General features: G+C 38.3%; 1 protein-coding gene across 4 annotated transcripts in view; it reads left to right on the top strand.

Moving 5' to 3' along the window:
- Window positions 1-23,432, top strand: part of vill (villin-like) — a 59,640-nt gene that overhangs the window by 8,815 nt on the left and 27,393 nt on the right. For 3 of the 4 annotated variants that reach the window (XM_062020663.1, XM_062020662.1, XM_062020660.1), the window contains exons 6-17: window positions 5,655-5,763; window positions 9,121-9,231; window positions 9,425-9,633; window positions 12,268-12,346; window positions 12,407-12,505; window positions 16,847-17,000; window positions 17,072-17,172; window positions 17,236-17,373; window positions 20,668-20,826; window positions 22,214-22,393; window positions 22,461-22,606; window positions 22,675-22,819. In XM_062020663.1, the coding sequence (XP_061876647.1) occupies window positions 5,655-5,763; window positions 9,121-9,231; window positions 9,425-9,633; window positions 12,268-12,346; window positions 12,407-12,505; window positions 16,847-17,000; window positions 17,072-17,172; window positions 17,236-17,373; window positions 20,668-20,826; window positions 22,214-22,393; window positions 22,461-22,606; window positions 22,675-22,819 (1,630 nt within the window). Of the gene's footprint in view, window positions 1-5,654; window positions 5,764-8,897; window positions 9,021-9,120; window positions 9,232-9,424; window positions 9,634-12,267; window positions 12,347-12,406; window positions 12,506-16,846; window positions 17,001-17,071; window positions 17,173-17,235; window positions 17,374-20,667; window positions 20,827-22,213; window positions 22,394-22,460; window positions 22,607-22,674; window positions 22,820-23,432 lie in introns of those variants that run through there. The other variant, XM_062020664.1, reaches the window with a different exon arrangement.

The raw sequence follows: 23,432 nt of genomic DNA, 5'->3' as shown, positions 1-23,432 counted from the left end.
AGAAGGTTTGAATCGGTTGAAAAATGTGGAAATGGTGGAAGTTTGAAAAATGACCAATTCATTTTGAATGAGAAAAATGTCCCTAAAAACTGGGATTTCTTGGAAATCTGGGATTTTTTGTTGTAATTATTGAAAGGGAGCACACAGTTCCTGTACAGGTGGAAAATTTTGAAGTTGTAACAGTTTGAATCAGATACAAAATGTGGGAGTTGTGGAACTTTGAAAAATGGCCCATTCTTTTCCATGGGAATTTCATGGAAATTTGGCAATTCCGGGAAAAGCGGGAATTTTGGGGAAAAAAATGAAAATACTTGAATGTTCTGAATGAGTTGAATTGGTTGGTGTTGGAATTTTTCAAATCGGTCGAGAAATGTTGAAGTAGAATTTTTTTTAATGGTATTGTGGAATTCCTGGAATTTCGAAAAAAACTGGAATTTTTCCAGTTGAAAAGCAACTTTTGTTTTTTTGTCCTGATTAAGAGGAATGGTTTGACGGTGAAACGGTTGAAGGGGGTTGAAAAATGTGGAAGGAGTAGTCGCCAGAAAAAAGGGGGAAAATGGGGCTTTGGAAAACCAGGAATTCTGGAAAATCCTGAATTTTTTTTTGGAACTTGGAAAATAAAGTAGCTTGAAGTTCCTGGATGGTGGAATGTGTTGAAGGTAGAAGGTTTGAACCGGTTAAAAAATGTGGAAATGGTGGAAGTTTGAAAAATGGCCCGTTCATTTTGAATGAGGAAAATGTCCCTAAAAACTGGGAATTCTTGGAAATCCGGGAATTTTTAAAAATAATTATACTACTTTTGTACCTCAGGCATACTTTCATGTAGCTTAACGTCTCATTTTGTTCACACACTTGTCTACTTTAACCCTGGCTAAGCTGGACAGGACAAAAAACAAAACAAAAAAAAGCTTGCTAACATTAGCGTGCAAACTTTTTGCTCTACTTTTGCAACTGTGTACACCAGAGTTATAACTTGGTATGTGACATTTGTTACCTGTTAGCATGCAAACAGTAGCATGCTGGCAAGCTAACTCAAGCATGCTAAGTTTTTCATCAAATTTTAAATTTTTTGATCTATTTTCGCAGCCATTCACCTTTGAGTCATATAACTTGGTGTATGAACATGCTAACTTTTATCATGCTAACGTTTTTACACATGCTTAATGTTAGCATTTTAATGTGCGCATGCTAACATTTTAGGATAGCGGTGTAGCTCATTTAAAACTCTCGAATTCAGACACTTGGCACCATCTTAAAAGTACGGCAACTTCCTGGGACCCCCGGCCAGAGGTCCAGGGCACAGATAGCAGGCCCATCATAATTTCCGCGGGAATTTTCTAGTTATTCCTCATACTTCAACTTTTATTACTATAGTTCCGCACGTTTCTCTTACGATTAATACGAGATGAGCCGGCCAACGAACCCCCACATATGTTACGCCGTCGGAAAGGTCTCACTCGGGCCTACGGCCCTACTTCAAATTGGGAACATTTCGTGTTTCCATGGCGACGCTATTCACGAATAAACCAAAAAAATGGGCCAATTGAATGGGTACGCTCATTTTATTGGACGATTAATCTGAGACAAATGCCAAAAAGACAAGGTGACCTCCTCTTGTAGCTCAGCCATTCTTTCACAATTGGTCGGAATTGGAACGTGTCGCCGGGCAGAATATGGCAAGAGGTTAAATTCATCAAATAATCCCGTTTGAAAAACTATTTATGGGCCTGCATTGCATTAATATGGGCCTGCGTCACATCGATTAATACAAGACGAACCGGCCAACGAACCCCCACATATGTTACGCCGTCGCTCATTTTATTGGACGATTAATCTGAGACAAATGCCAAAAAGACAAGGTGACCTCCTCTTGTAGCTCAGCCATTCTTTCACAATTGGTCGGAATTGGAACGTGTCGCCGGGCAGAATATGGCAAGAGGTTAAATTCATCAAATAATCCCGTTTGAAAAACTATTTATGGGCCTGCATTGCATTAATATGGGCCTGCGTCACATCGATTAATACAAGACGAACCGGCCAACGAACCCCCACATATGTTACGCCGTCGGAAAGGTCTCACTCGCGCCTACGGCCCTACTTCAAATTGGGAACATTTCGTGTTTCCATGGCGACGCTATTCACGAATAAACCCAAAAAATGGGCCAATTGAATGGGTACGCTCATTTTAATGGACGATTGCTCTGAGACAAACGGCAAAAAGACACGATTACCTCCTCTTGTAGCTCAGGCATACTTTCACGTAGCTTAACGTCTCATTTTGTTCACACACTTGTGTACTTTAACCCTGGCTAAGCTGGACAGGACAAAAAAAAAGAAAACAAAAAGAAGCTTGCTAACATGCTAACATTAGCGTGCAAACTTTTTTCTCTACTTTTGCAACCGTGTACACCAGAGTTATAACTTGGTATGTGACATTTGTTACCTGTTAGCATGCAAACGATAGCATGCTGGCAAGCTAACTTAAGCATGCTAAGTTTTTCATCAAATTTTAAACTTTTTTATCTTTTTTGAGTCATATAACTTGGTATGTGAAACATGCTAACTGTTATCATGCTAACATTTTTACACATGCTAAATGTTAGCATTTTAATGTGCGCATGCTAACGTTTTAGGCCAGAGGTCCAGGGCACAGATAGCAGGCCCATCAAAATTTCCGCCGGGAATTTTCTAGTTATTCCTCATACTTCCACTTTTATTATTATAGTTCCGCACGTTTCTCTTACGATTAATACGAGACGACTCGGCCAACGAGCCCCCACATATGTTACGCCGTCGGAAAGGTCTCACCCGCGCCTACGGCCGTACTTTAAATTGGGAACATTTCGTGTTTCCATGGCGACGCTGTTCACGAATAAAAATGTAAAAAAAATTCCAGTTTTTTTTAATATTGCTCATCGCCATAGCAACCACATTGAAAGGGTGTCTCCCAGCACACAATATAAAAACCCGACCATGTGATATATGACACAACTTTATTACTGTGGTACTAAACTTTATCAATCTTATCTCGTTTGTCACGGCAATAAATTACATTCTATTTGTATTATATTATTATATATAATATGATTATTTTTTCATTTAGTATCACATATCTTATCATATTTTTACATCGTTACATTTTTACTGCATTATTATGTCCCTGTTTAAGGTGAACTACAATCAACAAGTGCAGCAACACATTTTTAATATATGTTTTTATTTGATTATAATTTTTTAGTTTAGGGTGTTTCATTTTTACTGTGTTATTATGTCCCTGTTTGAGGGGAACTACAATAATTAAGTACAGCAACATGTTTATACTGTATTTTATAGTATTTATTGTACAAAGTTGTCTTTTTTACTACTGTTTAAGTTGAATTACAATGATTAAAGTACAACAACATGTTTTTATTATTTATCTCTATCTTATAATGTATAATATTGACATTATTACATTATATATATATTTATTTATATAAAGTGACTACAGTGATTAAGTACAACAACATGTTTATATTATGCACTTTATTTTATACTGTACCTTAACAATAATAACAATAATATCCATCCATCCATCCATCTTCTTCCGCTTATCCGAGATCGGGTGCAGTTTTTTAATTGAGAAATGGTATTATGGTATTTCAGGAAAACCGGGAATCTTAAACTGACTAAGATGTGAAAGGAGTCATCGCACTAAAAAAGCTTGGATATAAGGTTAGAGAAAAAAAAAAAGGAATTCCTGGAAATGTGTTGAACGTGGAAAAATGGTTGTTTGAATTTCCAGGATGAGTTGAATGTGTTGAAGGTGGAATGGTTTAAATCGGCTGAAAAATGTGGGAATTGTGGACGTTTAAAAAATGGCCAATTCATTTTGAATGAGGAATTCTGGAAAATCCTGAAATTTTTTTTGGAACTTGGAAAATAAAGTTGACTTGAATGTTCTGATTGAGTTGAATTGGTTGGTGTTGGAATTTTTCAAATCGGTCGAGAAATGTTGAAGTAGAAACATTTTTAATGGTATTTGCGGAATTCCTGGAATTTCGGGAAAACCGGGAATTTTTCCCAGTTCAAAAAGCAACTTCGTTTTTCTGTCCTGATTAAGAGGAATGGTTTGACGGTGAAACGGTTGAAGGGGGTTGAAAAATGTGGAAGGAGTAGTCGCCAGAAGAAAGGGTGAAAATAGGGCTTTGGAAAACCAGGAATTCTGGAAAATCCTGAAATTTTTTTTGGAACTTGGAAAATAAAGTAGCTTGAATTTCCTGGATGGTGGAATGTGTTGAAGGTAGAAGGTTTGAATCGGTTGAAAAATGTGGAAATGGTGGAAGTTTGAAAAATGGCCCGTTAATTTTGAATGAGGAAAATGTCCCTAAAAACTGGGAATTCTTGGAAATCCGGGAATTTTTTAAATAATTATTGAAAGGGAGCACACTATTCCTGAACAGGCTGAATATTTTGAAGTTGGAACAGTTTGAATCGGATACAAAATGTGGGAGTTGTGGAACTTTGAAAAATGTCCCATTCTTTTCCATGCGAATTTCATGGAAATTTGGCAATTTTGGGAAAAGCGAGAATTTTTGGGAAATCGTTAAAAGACTTTAATGTTCTAGATGAGTTGAATTGGTTGGTGTTGGAATTTTTCAAATCGGTCGAGAAATGTTGAAGTAGAAACACTTTTAATGGTATTGCGGAATTCCTGGAATTTCGGAAAAACTGGGAATTTTTCCAGTGCAAAAAGCAACTTTGTTTTTTGTCTTAATCAAGAGGAATTATTTGACAGTGAAGCGGTTGAAGGGGGTTGAAAAATGTGGAAGGAGTAGTCTTCAGAAAAAAGGGTGAAAATAGGGCTATGGAAAACCAGGAATTCTGGAAAATCCTGGAATTTTTTTTGGAACTTGGAAAATAAAGTAGCTTGCCAACTGCAGGATTGCCCACCACAGCTGTTGCCCGTGATTTGAATGTTCATTTCTCTACCATAAGCCGCCTCCAAAGGCGTTTCAGAGAATTTGGCAGTACATCCAACCGGCCTCACAACCGCAAACCGGCCAAACAACCGCCTCACACCGGCCCAGGACCTCCACATCCAGCAGGCATGATCGTCTGAGACCAGCCACTCGCAACAATTGGTTTGCATAAGCAAATAATTTCGGCACAAACCGATAGGAACCAGACTGCAGTTCTCTTCATGGATGAATCCCGGTTTTCACTGTCAACGTTGTGAACGGAGTGGCCCGTGGCCGGGGGCGGGGTTATGGTATGTGCAGGCGTACGTTATGGACAACGAACTCAAGTGCATATTATTGATGCCGTTTTGAATGCAAAGAGATACCGTGACAAAACCCTGAGGCCCGTTGTTGTGCCATTTACCATCCCCTCATGTTGCATCATGACAATGCACGGCCCCACGTTGCAAGGATCCGCTGAGAAGAAATGCTCACTAACACAGATTTGTCGACAATTTTTGAGAGAAATAGGTCTTTCTTTTAGAACGAATAATATTTACTATACAAAGTTACTGCAGTGATTAAGTACAACAATTTTTTAATTATATATTTGTATTTTACTGCGTATAATATTTACTATACTGCAATGATCATGCTGGCTGGTACTTTGTTGTACTTTTATGGCACTTTGACCTTTGCCGGATGTCTCCACAGCTACAAGAAAGGGGGCGTGGCTTCAGGCTTCAAGCACGTGGACACCAACGCTTACAATGTGCAGCGTTTGCTGCACGTCAAGGGGCGGAAGCACGTGACGGCCACCGAGGTAAGTCTGATGGCGCCACGGAAGTAACATGCTTGTTCTGTTTTTGCTTTGGCGTGACAACCGCACGCTCCTGGGTGAAGGACATTTGAGGGGGTGATTATGAAGATATTAGTGTGACTTCTGAGGGTTGTTCTTAGGTGAGAGTGAACGTGTGTGTTGCCAGGTGGGGCAGCTTTAACGCAGGTGACATGAAAGTGTGTGTTGCCAGGTGGGGCAGCTTTAACGCAGGTGACATGAAAGTGTGTGTTGCCAGGTGGAGTTGTCATGGAGCAGCTTTAACATAGGTGACATGAAAGTATGTGTTGCCAGGTGGAGCAGCTTTACCATAGGTGACATGAAAGTGTGTGTTGCCAGGTGGAGTTGTCATGGAGCAGCTTTAACATAGGTGACATGAAAGTATGCGTTGCCAGGTGGAGCAGCTTTAACATAGGTGACATGAAAGTATGCGTTGCCAGGTGGAGCAGCTTTAACATAGGTGACATGAAAGTATGCGTTGCCAGGTGGAGCAGCTTTAACATAGGTGACATGAAAGTGTGTGTTGCCAGGTGGAGCAGCTTTAACATAGGTGACATGAAAGTATGCGTTGCCAGGTGGAGCAGCTTTAACATAGGTGACATGAAAGTATGCGTTGCCAGGTGGAGCAGCTTCAACATAGGTGACATGAACGTGTGTGTTGCCAGGTGGAGGTGTCATGGAGCAGCTTTAACATAGGTGACATGAAAGTATGCGTTGCCAGGTGGAGCAGCTTTAACATAGGTGACAAGAAAGTATGCGTTGCCAGGTGGAGCAGCTTTAACATAGGTGATAAGAAAGTGTGTTGCCAGATGGCGGTGTCATGGAGCAGCTTTAACATAGGTGTTATGAAAGTGTGTGTTGCCAGGTGGCGGTGTCGTGTTGCCAGGTGGAGGTGTAATGGAGCAGCTTTAACATAGGTGACGTGAAAGTGTGTGTTGCCAGGTGGAAGTGTCATGGAGCAGCTTTAACATAGCTGACATGAAAGTATGCGTTGCCAGGTGGAGCAGCTTTAACATAGGTGATGTGAAAGTGTGTGTTGCCAGGTGGAGGTGTCATGGAGCAGCTTTAACATAGGTGACAAGAAAGTGTGTGTTGCCAGGTGGAGGTGTCAGGGAGCAGCTTTAACATAGGTGACATGAAAGTGTGTGTTGCCAGATGGGGCAGCTTTAACATGGGTGACGTGAAAGTGTGTGTTGCCAGGTTGAGGTGCCATGAAGCAACTTTAACATAGGTGACATGAACTTGTGTGTTGCCAGGTGGAGCAGCTTTAACATAGGTGACATGAAAGTATGCGTTGCCAGGTGGAGCAGCTTTAACATAGGTGACATGAAAGTGTGTTGCCAGGTGGAGCAGCTTTAACATAGGTGACATGAAAGTGTGTGTTGCCAGGTGGAGCAGCTTTAACATAGGTGACATGAAAGTATGCGTTGCCAGGTGGAGGTGTCATGGAGCAGCTTTAATATAGGTGACATGAAAGTATGCGTTGCCAGGTGGAGCAGCTTTAACATAGGTGACATGAAAGTGTGTGTTGCCAGGTGGAGCAGCTTTAACATAGGTGACATGAAAGTGTGTGTTGCCAGGTGGAGGTGTCATGGAGCAGCTTTAACATAGGTGACATGAAAGTATGCGTTGCCAGGTGGAGCAGCTTTAACATAGGTGACATGAAAGTGTGTGTTGCCAGGTGGGGGTGTCATGGAGCAGCTTTAACATAGGTGTTATGAAAGTGCGTGTTGCCAGGTGGCGGTGTCGTGTTGCCAGGTGGAGGTGTAATGGAGCAGCTTTAACATAGGTGACGTGAAAGTGTGTGTTGCCAGGTGGAGGTGTCATGGAGCAGCTTCAACATAGGTGACATGAACGTGTGTGTTGCCAGGTGGAGGTGTCATGGAGCAGCTTTAACATAGGTGACATGAAAGTATGCGTTGCCAGGTGGAGCAGCTTTAACATAGGTGACAAGAAAGTATGCGTTGCCAGGTGGAGCAGCTTTAACATAGGTGATAAGAAAGTGTGTTGCCAGATGGCGGTGTCATGGAGCAGCTTTAACATAGGTGTTATGAAAGTGTGTGTTGCCAGGTGGCGGTGTCGTGTTGCCAAGTGGAGGTGTAATGGAGCAGCTTTAACATAGGTGATGTGAAAGTGTGTGTTGCCAGGTGGAGGTGTCATGGAGCAGCTTTAACATAGGTGACGGGAAAGTGTGTGTTGCCAGGTGGAGGTGTCATGGAGCAGCTTTAACATAGCTGACATGAAAGTATGCGTTGCCAGGTGGAGCAGCTTTAACATAGGTGACGTGAAAGTGTGTGTTGCCAGGTGGAGGTGTCATGGAGCAGCTTTAACATAGGTGACAAGAAAGTGTGTGTTGCCAGGTGGAGGTGTCAGGGAGCAGCTTTAACATAGGTGACATGAAAGTGTGTGTTGCCAGGTGGAGCAGCTTTAACATAGGTGACATGAAAGTGTGTGTTGCCAGGTGGAGGTGTCATGGAGCAGCTTTAACATAGGTGACATGAACTTGTGTGTTGCCAGGTGGAGCAGCTTTAACATAGGTGACATGAAAGTGTGTGTTGCCAGGTGGAGGTGTCATGGAGCAGCTTTAACATAGGTGACATGAACTTGTGTGTTGCCAGGTGGAGCAGCTTTAACATAGGTGACAAGAAAGTATGTGTTGCCAGGTGGCGGTGCCGTGTTGCCAGGTGGCGGTGTAATGGAACAGCTTTAACGCAGGTGACATGAGAGTGTGTGTTGCCAGGTGGAAGTGCCATGAAGCAACTTTGACGCGGGTGACTTGAACGTGTGTGTTGCCAGGTGGAGGTGTCATGGAGCAACTTTAACACAGGTGACATGAACGTGTTCGTCGCCAGGTGGAGGTGACATGGAGCAGCTTTAACATGGGTGACATGAAAGTGTGTGTTGCCAGGTGGAGGTGTAGTGGAGCAGCTTTAACATAGTTGACATGAAAGTGTACGTTGCCAGGTGGAGGTGTCAAGAAAGGGTTTTGCCAGGTGGAGTTGTCATGGAGCAGCTTTAACATAGGTGACATGAAAGTGTTCGTTGGCAGGTGGAGGTGTCACAAAAGTGTGCGTTGCCAGGGGGAGGTGTCATGGAGCAGCTTTAACATAGGTGACATGAAAGTGTGTGTTGCCAGGTGGAGGTGTCACGAAAGTGTGCGTTGCCAGGTGGAGGTGTCATGGAGCAGCTTTAACATAGGTGACATGAAAGTGTACGTTGCCAGGTTGAGGTGTCACAAAAGTGTAAGTTGCCAGGTGGAGGTGTCACAAAAGTGTGCGTTGCCAGGTGGAGGTGTCGGGGAGCAGCTTTAACACAGGTGACATGAATGTGTTGTGTTGCCAGGTGGACATGTCATGGAGCAGCTTTAACACAGGTGACATCTTCCTGCTGGACCTGGGCAAAGTCATCGTGCAGTGGAATGGAGACAAGAGCAACAGGAGAGAAAAGCTCAAGGTTTTTACTTTCATTTTCTTCAAGTGGTCAATCTGAACAAAACATTAGCAAAGAAAAATCCACAAATTAGCCGCACCGGTTTATTAGCCGCAGGGTTCAAAGCTCAGGAAAAAAGCATGGGCTTATAGTCCAGAATGTACAGTAGTAGTAATACAGTACACGTAGTAGTAAACAGCTGCAAATGTATTTGTAGGCCACCTTGTTGGCGCAGGACATCCGTGACCGAGAGCGAGGCGGGCGGGCGCAGATCGGCGTGGTGGAGGGCGGAGACGAGCGCGACTCGCCTGAGCTGATGAAGATGATGACGGCGGTGCTTGGCCCACGGAGCGGCTCGCTGAAGGCCGCCGTTCCTGACGACGACGACGCCCAGCGGGTGCAGAACGCCAGCGTCAGACTCTACCAGTAAGTGCGGGACGGCATGTGTATATATATATATATATATATATATATATATATATATATATATATATATATATATATATATATATATATATATATATATATATATATATAATGTATGTATGTATATGTATATGTATATATATAATGTATGTATGTATATGTATATGTATATATATATGCATATATATTTATATATGTATATGTATGCATGTATATTTTTATATGTATTATATACATCTACCTATATATGTATATATATATATATTTAGTAAATATGTATATATATACATTTATACTATATATATGTATATATACATATATATATATACGTATATATATATATATGTATATATACATATATATATATATGTATATATACATATATATATATATATATATATATATATGTATATATACATATACATATATATATATATAATGTATGTATGTATGTATATATATATGTATATATATGTATATGTATATATATATATATATATATATATATATATATATATATATATATATATAATGTATGTATGTATGTATATATACATGTGTATGTATGTATGTATATATATATGTATATGTATATATATAATATATATATATATATATGCATATATATTTATATATGTATATGTATGCATGTATATTTTTATATGTATTATATACATCTACCTATATATGTATATATATATATATATATTTAGTAAATGTGTATATATATACATTTATACTATATATACATATATATGTATATATACATATATATATATAAGTATGTATGTATGTATATATACATATATAAATATATATATATATATATATATATATAAGTATGTATGTATGTATATATACATATATAAATATATATATACATATATATATATATATATATATATATATATATGTATATATGTATATATACATACATATATTATATATATAATTATGTATGTATGTATATATACATATATACATGTATAATAAATATATATATATATATACATACATATATTTATATATATATATACATACATACATATATATATATATATATATATATATATATATATATATATATATATATATATATATATATATATATACACAGTGGGGCAAAAAAGTATTTAGTCAGCCACCCATTGATTGTCAATGGGTGGCTGACTAAATACTTTTTTGCCCCACTGTGTATATATATATATATACATACATATACTGTATATATATGCATATGTATTTATATATGTATTATATACAGTATATATCTACATATATATGTATATATATATATATTTATATATATATATTTATTTTTTTATTTTTTTTATTTTTTATAAAAAAAAATCTCCTACCGCTTATATATATATACATATATGTATATATAAATCCCTTGAAGAACAGGGAAACCTGCAAAACAGGCTTGTAGGGATGAACTAGCCTCTGTGTTTTTCCTGACTTAACATATATATATATATATATATATATATATATATATATATATATATATATATATATATATATATATATATATATATATATATATATATATATATGTATGTATTATATATATGTTAATATGTATATATACATACATATATATTTATATATGTATTATATATATGTATATATGTATTATATATATGTGCAGGTATATATACATATATGTGTATATGTACCACATATACAGTATGTATATATATACATGTATGTATATATATACATATATGTATTATATATATGTGCAGGTATATATACATATATGTGTATATGTACCACATATACAGTATGTATATATATACATGTATGTATATATATACATATACGTATATGTTTATATACATACATATATGTATATATGTATACATATACTGTATATATGCATATACATATATATGTATACGTGTATACACATATATAGCCTATACATATATGTGTGTGCATATGTTTAATGTTGGCTTTTTTATTTTAAAGAATCGTCACAAATGAAAACCACGATCAATTCCCAACATTTTTTTAAATTTTTTTTACATCCCTAATATTAAGAGTATGTGAAATTTGGACTCCTACCTTGTTTACTTCCGTGACGACCACTTAAAGTTTTGTAACCGATCACAATCATCAAGCGGCTAAAATGGCGCCAAACATGGATACGTGCGGAGAGAGGGTTTTACATTTTCCCATCATGCATTGCTGGGGATTTAAATGGGTGTAATTTTGAATTATGCGTTGCGCTTGGACGTTTATTTTTAATAACATTCACAAAGTTCAGTGAGCAGGTTGTGTTGTGTGTGAACATGTTTGTTGACTTTTTGTGCTGGTTTATTTGCGCCGTGAGTGGGAGGGGTTGCTCAGATTGGGTCCTATAAAAAAATGCACACTTCAATGAGCAATTCATGGTCATTAACCTGGATTGCTGATCTTGTCCGCTTAATTGATGGCGCCCCGCGTGCCAGATTTCTTATTAAAGTCGTGACGTGTTCAGTTTAGCCCGCGAGCCGTCGTTTGGACACCCCTGCTCGGACAATGACCCTCCTGCTTAGTGTGTGTGTGTGTGTGTGTGTGTGTGTGTGTGTGTGTGTGTGTGTGTGTGTGTGTGTGTGTGTGTGTGTGTGTGTGTGCGCTCCACAGCGTGTTTGACGCCAGCAGCAACCTGGTGATCCATGAAGTGGCCTCCCAGCCGCTAACACAAGACCTGCTGCAGTCTTCCGTGAGTCCCGCTCTGCACTTTGCCCTCCAAGACGGCGCGGCTGATGATGTTTGTGTTCAGGACTGCTACATCTTGGACCACCGCGGCTCCAGCGTGATGGTGTGGAAAGGAAAAGGTGCTTCCAAGGAGGAGCGACACGGAGCTCTCACTCGGGCCGTGGTGAGTTTAGTGTCCAAACTTGTTGACATTGGGCTAAAAAAAATTGGACTACATGTAAAGTATATATATATATATATATATATATATGCATTTACAGTATATGTGTACATATTATATTGATATAATGAATATATAATTAATAATCATGATAATCAAGCAGTGAAAATGTGCCAAACATGTGGAGAGTGTTTTGCATTTTTCCCATCATGCATTGTAAATGGGTGTCATATTTTTATTTTTTTATGGTGCGTGGACGTTTTTGTTTTTTCATAACATCCACAAAGTTCAGTGAGCAGCTTGTGTTATGCCTGACATTTTGTGTTGGTTGGATTTTTTTATTTTTTTTTGCACCATGACAAGGGAACATTATTTGTATTGTGTCATCTAAGTAAATGCTGCGCAGTTACATAGAGAGAGCATCATTTATAAGTCATTTACCGGAAATTAGTAGTTTGCGTGAAAACACTCTTACAGACATCACAAGTGACACAGTTTAATAAATAATATTTGTTTTAGTTGTATTGTGAAATTTACAAATGTTCCTTGGAGGGATGAATGAGTGAACTAGATGCATATTTCCCAACCAATATTCTAACGTTGAAACAACATGCTTTTTGGCAACGTTTAATCAATGTCTAGTTCTGATGTTGATTTGACATTGAATTTGGGTCATTTCTCAACCAATTTTCCACAACACAAACACAACGTTGAAACAACATGCTTTTTGACAACGTTCAATAAATGTTGGGTTCTGACGTTGATTTGACATTCAATCTTGGCCATTTTCCAACCAATTTTCAATAACACAAATCCAACGTTGAAACAACATGCTTTTTGACGACATTTAATCAATGTCTAGTTCTGATGTTGATTTGACATTGAAATGTGGTTATTTCCCAACCAATATTCTACAACACAAACACAACGTTGAAACAACATGCTTTTTGACAACTTTTCATCAATGTTGGGTTCTGACATTAATTTAACCATTGAAATGTGGTCATTTCCCAACCAATTTTCTACAACACAAATACAACGTTGAAACAACATGCTTTTTGATGACGTTTATCAATGTTGGGTTCTGACGTTGATTTGACATTGAAATGTGGTAATTTCCCAACCAATGTTCTACAACACAAATACAACGTTGAAACAACATGCTTTTGGCAACGTTTAATCAATGCTGCGTTCTGACGTTGATTTGACATTGAATTTTGGTTATTTCCCAACCAATTGCTACAACACAAATACAACGTTGAAACAACATGCTTTTTGACAACCTTTAATCAATGTTGGGTTCTGACGTTGATTTGACCATTGAAATTTGGTCATTTCCCAACCAATGTTCTACAACACAAATCCAACGTTGAAACAACATGCTTTTTGACAATTTTTCATCAATGTTGGGTTTTGACGTTGATTTGACATTGAAATTTGGTAATTTTCCAACCAATATTCTACAACACAAATACAACGTTGAAACAACATGCTTTTTGACAACTTTTCCTCAATGTTGGGTTCTGACGTTGATTTAACCATTGAAATTTGGTAATTTTCCAATCAATTTTCAACAACACAAATACAACGTTGAAACAACATGCTTTTTGACAACGATTAATCAATGTCTAGTTCTGATGTTGATTTGACATTGAATTTGGGTAATTTCCCAGCCAATTGGCTACAACACAAATCCAACGTTGAAACAACATGCTTTTTGACAACGTTTAATCAATGTTGGGTTCTGACATTGATTTGACATTGAATTTGGGTAATTTTCCAACCAATTTTCTACAACACAAATACAACTTTGAAACAACGTACTTTTTGACAATTTTTCATCTATGTTGCGTTCTGACGTTGATTTGACATTGAAATGTGGTAATTTCCCAACCAATGTTCTACAACACAAATACAACGTTGAATCAACATGCTTTTTGACAACTTTTCATCAATGTTGGGTTCTGACGTTGATTTGACATTGAATTTTGGTTATTTACCAACCAATTTTCTACAACACAAACACGACGTTGAAACAACATGCTTTTTGACAACGTTTAATCAATGTTGCGTTCTGACGTTGATTTGACATTGAATTTTGGTTATTTCCCAACCAATTGCTACAACACAAATACAACGTTGAAACAACATGCTTTTTGACAACTTTTAATCAATGTTGGGTTCTGATGTTGATTTGACATTGAAATGTGGTAATTTCCCAACCAATTTTCTACAACACAAATACAACATTGAAACAACATGCTTTTTGATGACGTTTATCATTGTTGGGCTCTGACATTGATTTGACATTGAATTTTGTTTATTTCTCTACCAATGTTCTACAACACAAATGCAACGTTGAAACAACATGCTTTTTGACAACGTTTAATCAATGTTGGGTTCTGATGTTGATTTGACATTGAATTTTGGTTATTTCCCAACCAATTGCTACAACACAAACACAACGTTGAAACAACATGCTTTTTGACAACGTTTAATCAATGTTGGGTTTTGACGTTGATTTGACCATTAAATTTTGGCAATTTCCCAACCAATTGTCTACAACACAAATCCAACGTTGAAACAACATGCTTTTTGGCGACGTTTAATCAATGTCTAATTCTGATGTTGATTTGACATTGAATTTGGGTAATTACCCAACCAATATTCTACAACACAAATGCAACGTTGAAACAACATGCTTTTTGACAACGTTTAATCAATGTTGGGTTCTGACATTGATTTGACATTGAATTTTGGTTATTTCCCAACCAATTGCTACAACACAAATACAACGTTGAAACAACATGCTTTTTGACAACCTTTAATCAATGTTGGGTTTTGATGTTGATTTGACTATTGAAATTTGGTCATTCTCAAACCAATGTTCTACAACATAAACATAACGTTGAAACAACATGCTTTTTGATGACGTTTAATCAATGTCTAATTCTGATGTTGATTTGATATTGAATTTGGGTAATTTCCCAACCAATTTTCTACGACACAAATACAACATTGAAACAACATGCTTTTTGACAATGTTTAATCAATGTTGGGTTCTGACATTGATTTGATATTGAATTTTGGTAATTTCCCAACCAATTGTCTACAACACAAATCCAACGTTGAAACAACATGCTTTTTGGCGACGTTTAATCAATGTCTAATTCTGATGTTGATTTGACATTGAATTTGGGTAATTACCCAACCAATATTCTACAACACAAATGCAACGTTGAAACAACATGCTTTTTGACAACGTTTAATCAATGTTGGGTTCTGACATTGATTTGACATTGAATTTTGGTTATTTCCCAACCAATTGCTACAACACAAATACAACGTTGAAACAACATGCTTTTTGACAACCTTTAATCAATGTTGGGTTTTGATGTTGATTTGACTATTGAAATTTGGTCATTCTCAAACCAATGTTCTACAACATAAATATAACGTTGAAACAACATGCTTTTTGATGACGTTTAATCAATGTCTAATTCTGATGTTGATTTGATATTGAATTTGGGTAATTTCCCAACCAATTTTCTACGACACAAATACAACATTGAAACAACATGCTTTTTGACAATGTTTAATCAATGTTGGGTTCTGACATTGATTTGATATTGAATTTTGGTAATTTCCCAACCAATTTTCTACAACACAAATCCAACGTTGAAACAACATGCTTTTTGACAACCTTTAATCAATGTTGGGTTCTGACATTAATTTAACCATTGAAATTAGGTAATTTTCCAACCAATTGTCTACAACACAAATCCAACGTTGAAACAACATGCTTTTTGATGACGTTTATCAATGTTGGGTTCTGACGTTGATTTGACATTGAATTTGGGTAATTTCCCAACCAATGTTCTACGACACAAACACAACGTTGAAACAACATGCTTTTTGACGACGTTTAATCAATGTCGGGTTCTGACATTGATTTGAAATTTAATTTTGGTTATTTCCCAACCAATTGCTACAACACAAATACAACGTTGAAACAACATGCTTTTTGACAACGTTTAATCAATGTTGAATTCCGACGTTGATTTAACCATTGAAATTTGGTCATTCTCCAACAAACAACGTGGATCCAACGTTAGACATCAACTTGGTGTCAATTAACAAACACAACTATTTTTCAACGTTGTTTCATGGTCAGTTTGAAAGGACATGTTACGTATAATCAACGTTGTATCAACGTCTTGTGCCTGCTGGGCTGCAGTTCCACACATGCCTGGTATCAAAGTGGTCGTGAGTCAGCTGCACGTGTGTGTGTGTGTGTGTGTGTGTGTGTGTGTGTGTGTGTGTGTGTGTGTGTGTGCCCTGCAGGGCTACATCAAGGCCAAGAACTACCCAGCATGCACTAGCGTGGAGGTGATGTCCGAGGGAGGAGAGACGGCCATGTTTAAGCACCTCTTCAAGTCCTGGAGGGACAAGTACCACACGCAGGGTCTGGGCACCGCGCACACCGTGGGGAAGATCGGTAGGTGCCAGACTTTGAAGTGCAGTCATGGGGTGAGGAAGCGTTTAAGTCGGGTGTGCTCGCCTCTGCAGCCAAGGTGGAGCAGGTGAAGTTTGACGTCCAGGAGCTCCACGCCCGTCCTGAGCTGGCGGCGCAGCAGCGCATGGTGGACGACGCCTCAGGGGACGTCAAGGTGGTCTTTGACTTCACCTTCCTGCCCCACCGAGACGCTCATTCTTCTTCCTGTCTCCCTCAGGTGTGGCGGGTGGAGAACTTGGAGCTGGCTGAGGTCACTTCCACCACCTTTGGACAGTTCTATGGTGGAGACTGCTACTTAGTCCTGTACACCTATCGCGTCTCGGCCAGGGAGCGACACATCCTCTACATGTGGCAGGTATCGCACCTACTATGTCAGTAGTAGTAGTACTACTATTAGTAGTTATCAGGTTCAAACACTGATGACATCTATTAAACAGACAAGAAGCAAGGAATCATGCAGAGACAGAGTTCAATTTTGCTAATGAGGAGAGACGTATTGAGCTGTACACTCAGTTCCAGTTCCAACCTACGCTCTAAGGCACAGCCCACATGCTCCTCTATTTATTCGGGAGGTCCTTGATTACATCACTGAGGCTGCTTCTGAAAGAAGGGGGGTTATCTCAGCAGCCCCGGTTAGACACAATATATGATTATTCAAGAAATGGAAATGTGCTGACACTCGCAATATCGCCCTGTCTCTGCTTTGTCTGCGTCAAGGCACTCGATGTTCGCCCTTGGCAGTCAGCAGGCCGGGTCTGGACACAAACACTGATACGAGACGACTCGCAATCCAAGATTGCAAGTTGTCCCTTTGCACAGATGGAAAAGAACAACTTCAGCACAATTGATAATAACTCTAGCAACGGCCTTTAAGCATAAGAGTTGTGTGATAACTTACACATAATTATTCTAACAGTAGTAGTAGTAGTAGTAGTAATAGTAGTAGTAGTGGTAGTGGTAGTAATAGTAGCCAGGGAGCGACACATCCTCTACATGGGGCAGGTATCACATCTACCATGTCAGTAGTAGTGGTTGTAGTAGTAGTAGTAGTACTAATAGTAGTAGTAATAGTAGCAAGGGAGCGACACATCCTCTACATGTGGCAGGTATCGCACCTACTATGTTAATAGTAGTACTAGTAGTGGTAGTAGTATTAGTAATAGTAGTGGTAGTAGTAGTGGTAGTGGTGGTAGTAGTAGTAGTAGTAGTAATAGTAGTCAGGGAGCAACAAATCCTCTACATGTGGAAGGTATCGCTCCTACTATGTCAGTAGTAGTACTACTAGTAGTAGTACTGGTAGTAGTAGTACTAGTAATAGTAGTACTAGTAATAGTAGTAGTAGTAATAGTAGCCAGAGAGCAACACATCCTCTACATGTGGCAGGTATCGCACCTACTATGTTAGTAGTAGTACTACTAGTAGCTCCTGGTAGTAGCACTAGGTACTACTACTACTACTAGTAGTAGTAGTAGTAGTAATAGTAGTAGTGATAGTAGTAGTAATAGTAGTAGCAGTAATAGTAGCCAGGGAGCGTCACATCCTCTACATGTGGCAGGTATCACACCTTCTATGTCAGTAGTAGTAATACTAGTAGTAGTACTGGTAGTAGTAGTACTAGTAATAGTAGTACTGGTAATAGTAGTATTAGTAATAGTTACCAGAGAGCAACACATCCTCTACATGTGGCAGGTATCGCACCTACTATGTCAGTAGTAGTACTACTAGTAGCTCCTGGTAGTAGTACTAGGTACTACTACTACTAGTAGTAGTAATAGTAGTAGTAATAGTAGTAGTAGTAATAGTAGCCAGGGAGCGTCACATCCTCTACATGTGGCAGGTATCGCACCTTCTATGTCAGTAGTACTACTACTAGTAGTAGTACTGGTAGTAGTAGTACTAGTAATAGTAGTACTGGTAATAGTAGTATTAGTAATAGTAGCCAGAGAGCAACACATCCTCTACAAGTGGCAGGTATCGCACCTACTATGTCAGTAGTAGTACTACTAGTAGTACCTGGTAGTAGCACTAGGTACTACTACTACTACTAGTAGTAGTAGTAGTAATAGTAGTAGTAATAGTAGTAGCAGTAATAGTAGCCAGGGAGCGTCACATCCTCTACATGTGGCAGGTATCGCACCTTCTATGTCAGTAGTAGTAATACTAGTAGTAGTACTGGTAGTAGTAGTACTAGTAATAGTAGTACTGGTAATAGTAGTATTAGTAATAGTAGCCAGAGAGCAACACATCCTCTACATGTGGCAGGTATCGCACCTACTATGTCAGTAGTAGTACTACTAGTAGTACCTGGTAGTAGCACTAGGTACTACTACTACTACTAGTAGTAGTAGTAGTAATAGTAGCCAGGGAGCGTCACATCCTCTACATGTGGCAGGTATCGCACCTTCTATGTCAGTAGTAGTAATACTAGTAGTAGTACTGGTAGTAGTAGTACTAGTAATAGTAGTACTAGTAATAGTAGTACTGGTAATAGTAGTATTAGTAATAGTTACCAGAGAGCAACTCATCCTCTACATGTGGCAGGTATCGCACCTACTATGTCAGTAGTAGTACTACTAGTAGCTCCTGGTAGTAGTACTAGGTACTACTACTACTACTACTAGTAGTAGTAGTAGTAGTAATAGTAGCCAGAGAGCAACACATCCTCTACATGTGGCAGGTATCACACCTTCTATGTCAGTAGTAGTAATACTAGTAGTAGTACTGGTAGTAGTAGTAATAGTAATAGTAGTACTGGTAATAGTAGTATTAGTAATAGTAGCCAGAGAGCATCACATCCTCTACATGTGGCAGGTATCGCACCTACTATGTCAGTAGTAGTACTACTAGTAGCTCCTGGTAGTAGTAATAGGTACTACTACTACTACTAGTAGTAGTAGTAATAATAGTAGTAGTAGTAGTAGTAGCCAGGGAGCGTCACATCCTCTACATGTGGCAGGTATCGCACCTTCTATGTCAGTAGTAGTAATACTAGTAGTAGTACTGGTAGTAGTAGTACTAGTAATAGTAATACTAGTAATAGTAGTAGTAGTAATAGTAGCCAGAGAGCAACACATCCTCTACATGTGGCAGGTATCGCACCTACTATGTCAGTAGTACTACTACTAGTAGTACCTGGTAGTAGTACTAGGTACTACTACTACTACTACTACTAGTAGTAGTAAGCAGGGAGCGACACGTCCTCTACATGTGACAGGTCACAAACTTACTATGCCAGTAATAGTACTACTAGTAGTAGAGGTAGTACTACTACTACTAGGGCCATAAACCTACTATGTCAGTAATAGTAGTACTACTGCTACTAGTAGTAGTATTAGGTTCATAAACGTACTCGGTCATTAATAGCAGTACGACTAGTAGTAGTGGCAGTAACAAGCTATACGTAGCGTAACTACATTTCCCAGTATCTTGATTAAGAATCCTTACAAATAGGAATCAAGGATTCAATCAAATTGACTCTAAGTACATTACTTAGAGTGGAAACACTTTGTAGGACTCAACAAAAGACATGCAACTGAATGGCAAAGACTACTTCCCGACACGTGTAACGGCCAATAGTCCAGGATACAATGTGGGCTGTGGGTCAAACTCCTCCAGACAACAAGGTCAAGGTGTCGTTGCTCACCGGCAGGGTCGTCACGCCACCCAGGACGAGGTGACGGCGTGCGCCTACCAGGCGGTGACCGTGGACCAGCAGTACCACGGGGCTCCTGTGCAGGTCCGGGTGGTCATGGGCAAGGAGCCTCGCCACTTCCTGGCTATCTTCAGAGGGAAACTGATCATCTTTCAGGTGCGCTCTCAATATAGAAACAATACACAATTAATAAGTACGCACAAAATGCATTGATATGGTATAAATACACTTAAACTACTACTTTAGTGCAGTTATTCTCAAACTGTGGTAGGCGGGCTCCACCTAGTGGTACGCCAAAGAATCGCTTGATTAAAGTTTTCATTTTCTTACATTCAAACACAGTGTTACTGTTCTAATTGTGTGTAATGTTACAGTGGCCAAAAATATCCAATATACTTGTTAAATAAAACCTCTGTCTTGTTTTTAATGAATACTTAGGCCTACGACGCTACTGTGCTTTAATGTTGGTCGTTACAGTGGTACTTGGAGAGTCAGGTGGTTTCCAAGGTGGTACTTGGTGGGAAAAAAAATGTACCCGAAAGTGAATATAAATAAGAATAAATAAAATTTAAAAAAATATATATATACATATATATATAATATATGTATGTATATTTGTACATATATGTCTATATAGACATATATGTATGCAGTCATATATATATATATATATATATATATATATATATATACACATACACTTATATTTACATAAATATATGTATGTATATACACATATATACATACATGTATACACATATACTGTATGTATATGTAGACATATCTACATATACATACAGTATGTGTATACATATATGTACATATATACATATATTTATTTAAATATATGTATATATATATTTATGTAAATACATATATTTTTATGTATATATACATAAATATATTTTTACATAAATATATGTGTATGTTTGTGTATATATAGACAGTATATTTATACACAAATATATGTGTATGTGTATGTTTGTGTATATATAGACAGTATATTTATACACGTGTACTGTATGTATATACAGACATATATGCATCTATTCATATATCTACATATACATACAGTATATGTGTATACATATATGTACATATATATACATACTGTATATATGTATATATATGTAAATATAGACATATATATTTATGTATATATATATACACATAAATATATATTTACATATATTTACATAAATATACATATATTTACATAAATGTATGTATATATAGACATATACATATATGTATACACATATACTGTATGTATATATAGACATATATGCATATATTCATATATCTACATATACATACAGTATATGTGTATACATATATGTACATATATATACATATATTTATTTATATATGTATATATATACATATATTTATTTATATATGTATATATATACATATATTTATGTAAACATATATATATATATATATATATATATATATATATATATATATATATATATATATATATATATATAGTCAGTGCACCCCTACTAGTTTTTGTATGCTGAAGATCTTTGGTGTTTAGGGCGGTACCGGCAGGCCGGGCGTGGCCAGCCCAGTGGGCGGAGTCAGGCTCTTCCACGTCCGAGGCACCAGCGAGCTGAACACCAAAGCCACTGAGGTGGCGGCCAGAGCGTCGTCCCTCAACACCAACGACGTCTTCGTGCTGGAGACGGCGCAGGCGTGCTTCCTGTGGTACGGCAAGGTGGGTGCTGTCCATTCCTCGCCGCCGTCCTTCAAAGGTGACGCGCTGGACTGTGGCCGTCCCTCAGGGCTGCAACGGCGACGAGCGTCTGATGGGAAAAGACGTGGCCGACAGTCTGTCCAGGCGGGACAAGCAGCTGGTGATGGAGGGACAAGAACCCGCTGAGTTCTGGATGGCTTTAGGAGGAAAGGCTCCGTACGCCAGTGACAAGAAGTACCTGCTCGCCATCTTGCCACTCCCTCACCTGAAGGTGGTCCTCACAGTATATTTGTCTTTGTCAGCCTCCAGAGGGAGGAGCCTCTTCACAGTCCCCGCCTCTTCGAATGCTCCAATCAGACGGGACGCTTTCGGATGACCGAGGTGGACGACTTCGCCCAGAGCGACCTGGACGAGGAGGACGTCATGCTGCTGGACACCTGGGAGGAGGTGGGAGGAGTTACCTTGGCCCCGCCCTCTCTCTTCTGTGACGGGGCAAATTTTTATAACGTCGGAATGATACTATTACCAAAAACAATGATACTATCACCAAAAACAATGATACTATCACCAAAAACAATGATACTATTACCAAAAACAATGATACTATCACCAAAAACAATGATACTATTACCAAAAACAATGATACTATTACCAAAAACAATGATACTATTACCAAAAACAATGAAACTATTACCAAAAACAATGATACTATCACCAAAAACAATCAATCAATCAATCAATCAATGTTTATTTATATAGCCCTAAATCACAAGTGTCTCAAAGGGCTGTACAAGCCACAACGACATCCTCGGTGTCGAGTGGGTCTGACATAATATTGTGAAAGTCCAACACATCAGCGAAAGTCCAGTCCATGGTGGGGCCAGCGGGAACCATCCCGAGCGGAGACGGGTCAGCAGCGTAGAGATGTCCCCATCTGATGGACAGGCTAGCGGTCCACCCCGGAGCAGAGTAGAAAAGAAAAGAAAAGAAACGGCAGATCAACTGGTCTAAAAAGGGAGTCTATTTAAAGGCTAGAGTATACAAATGAGTTTTAAGATGA

Source organism: Entelurus aequoreus, linkage group LG15 (assembly GCF_033978785.1).
Source record: "Entelurus aequoreus isolate RoL-2023_Sb linkage group LG15, RoL_Eaeq_v1.1, whole genome shotgun sequence".
Lineage (NCBI taxonomy): Eukaryota > Metazoa > Chordata > Actinopteri > Syngnathiformes > Syngnathidae > Entelurus > Entelurus aequoreus.
This window is presented reverse-complemented; position numbering and strand designations above follow the sequence as displayed.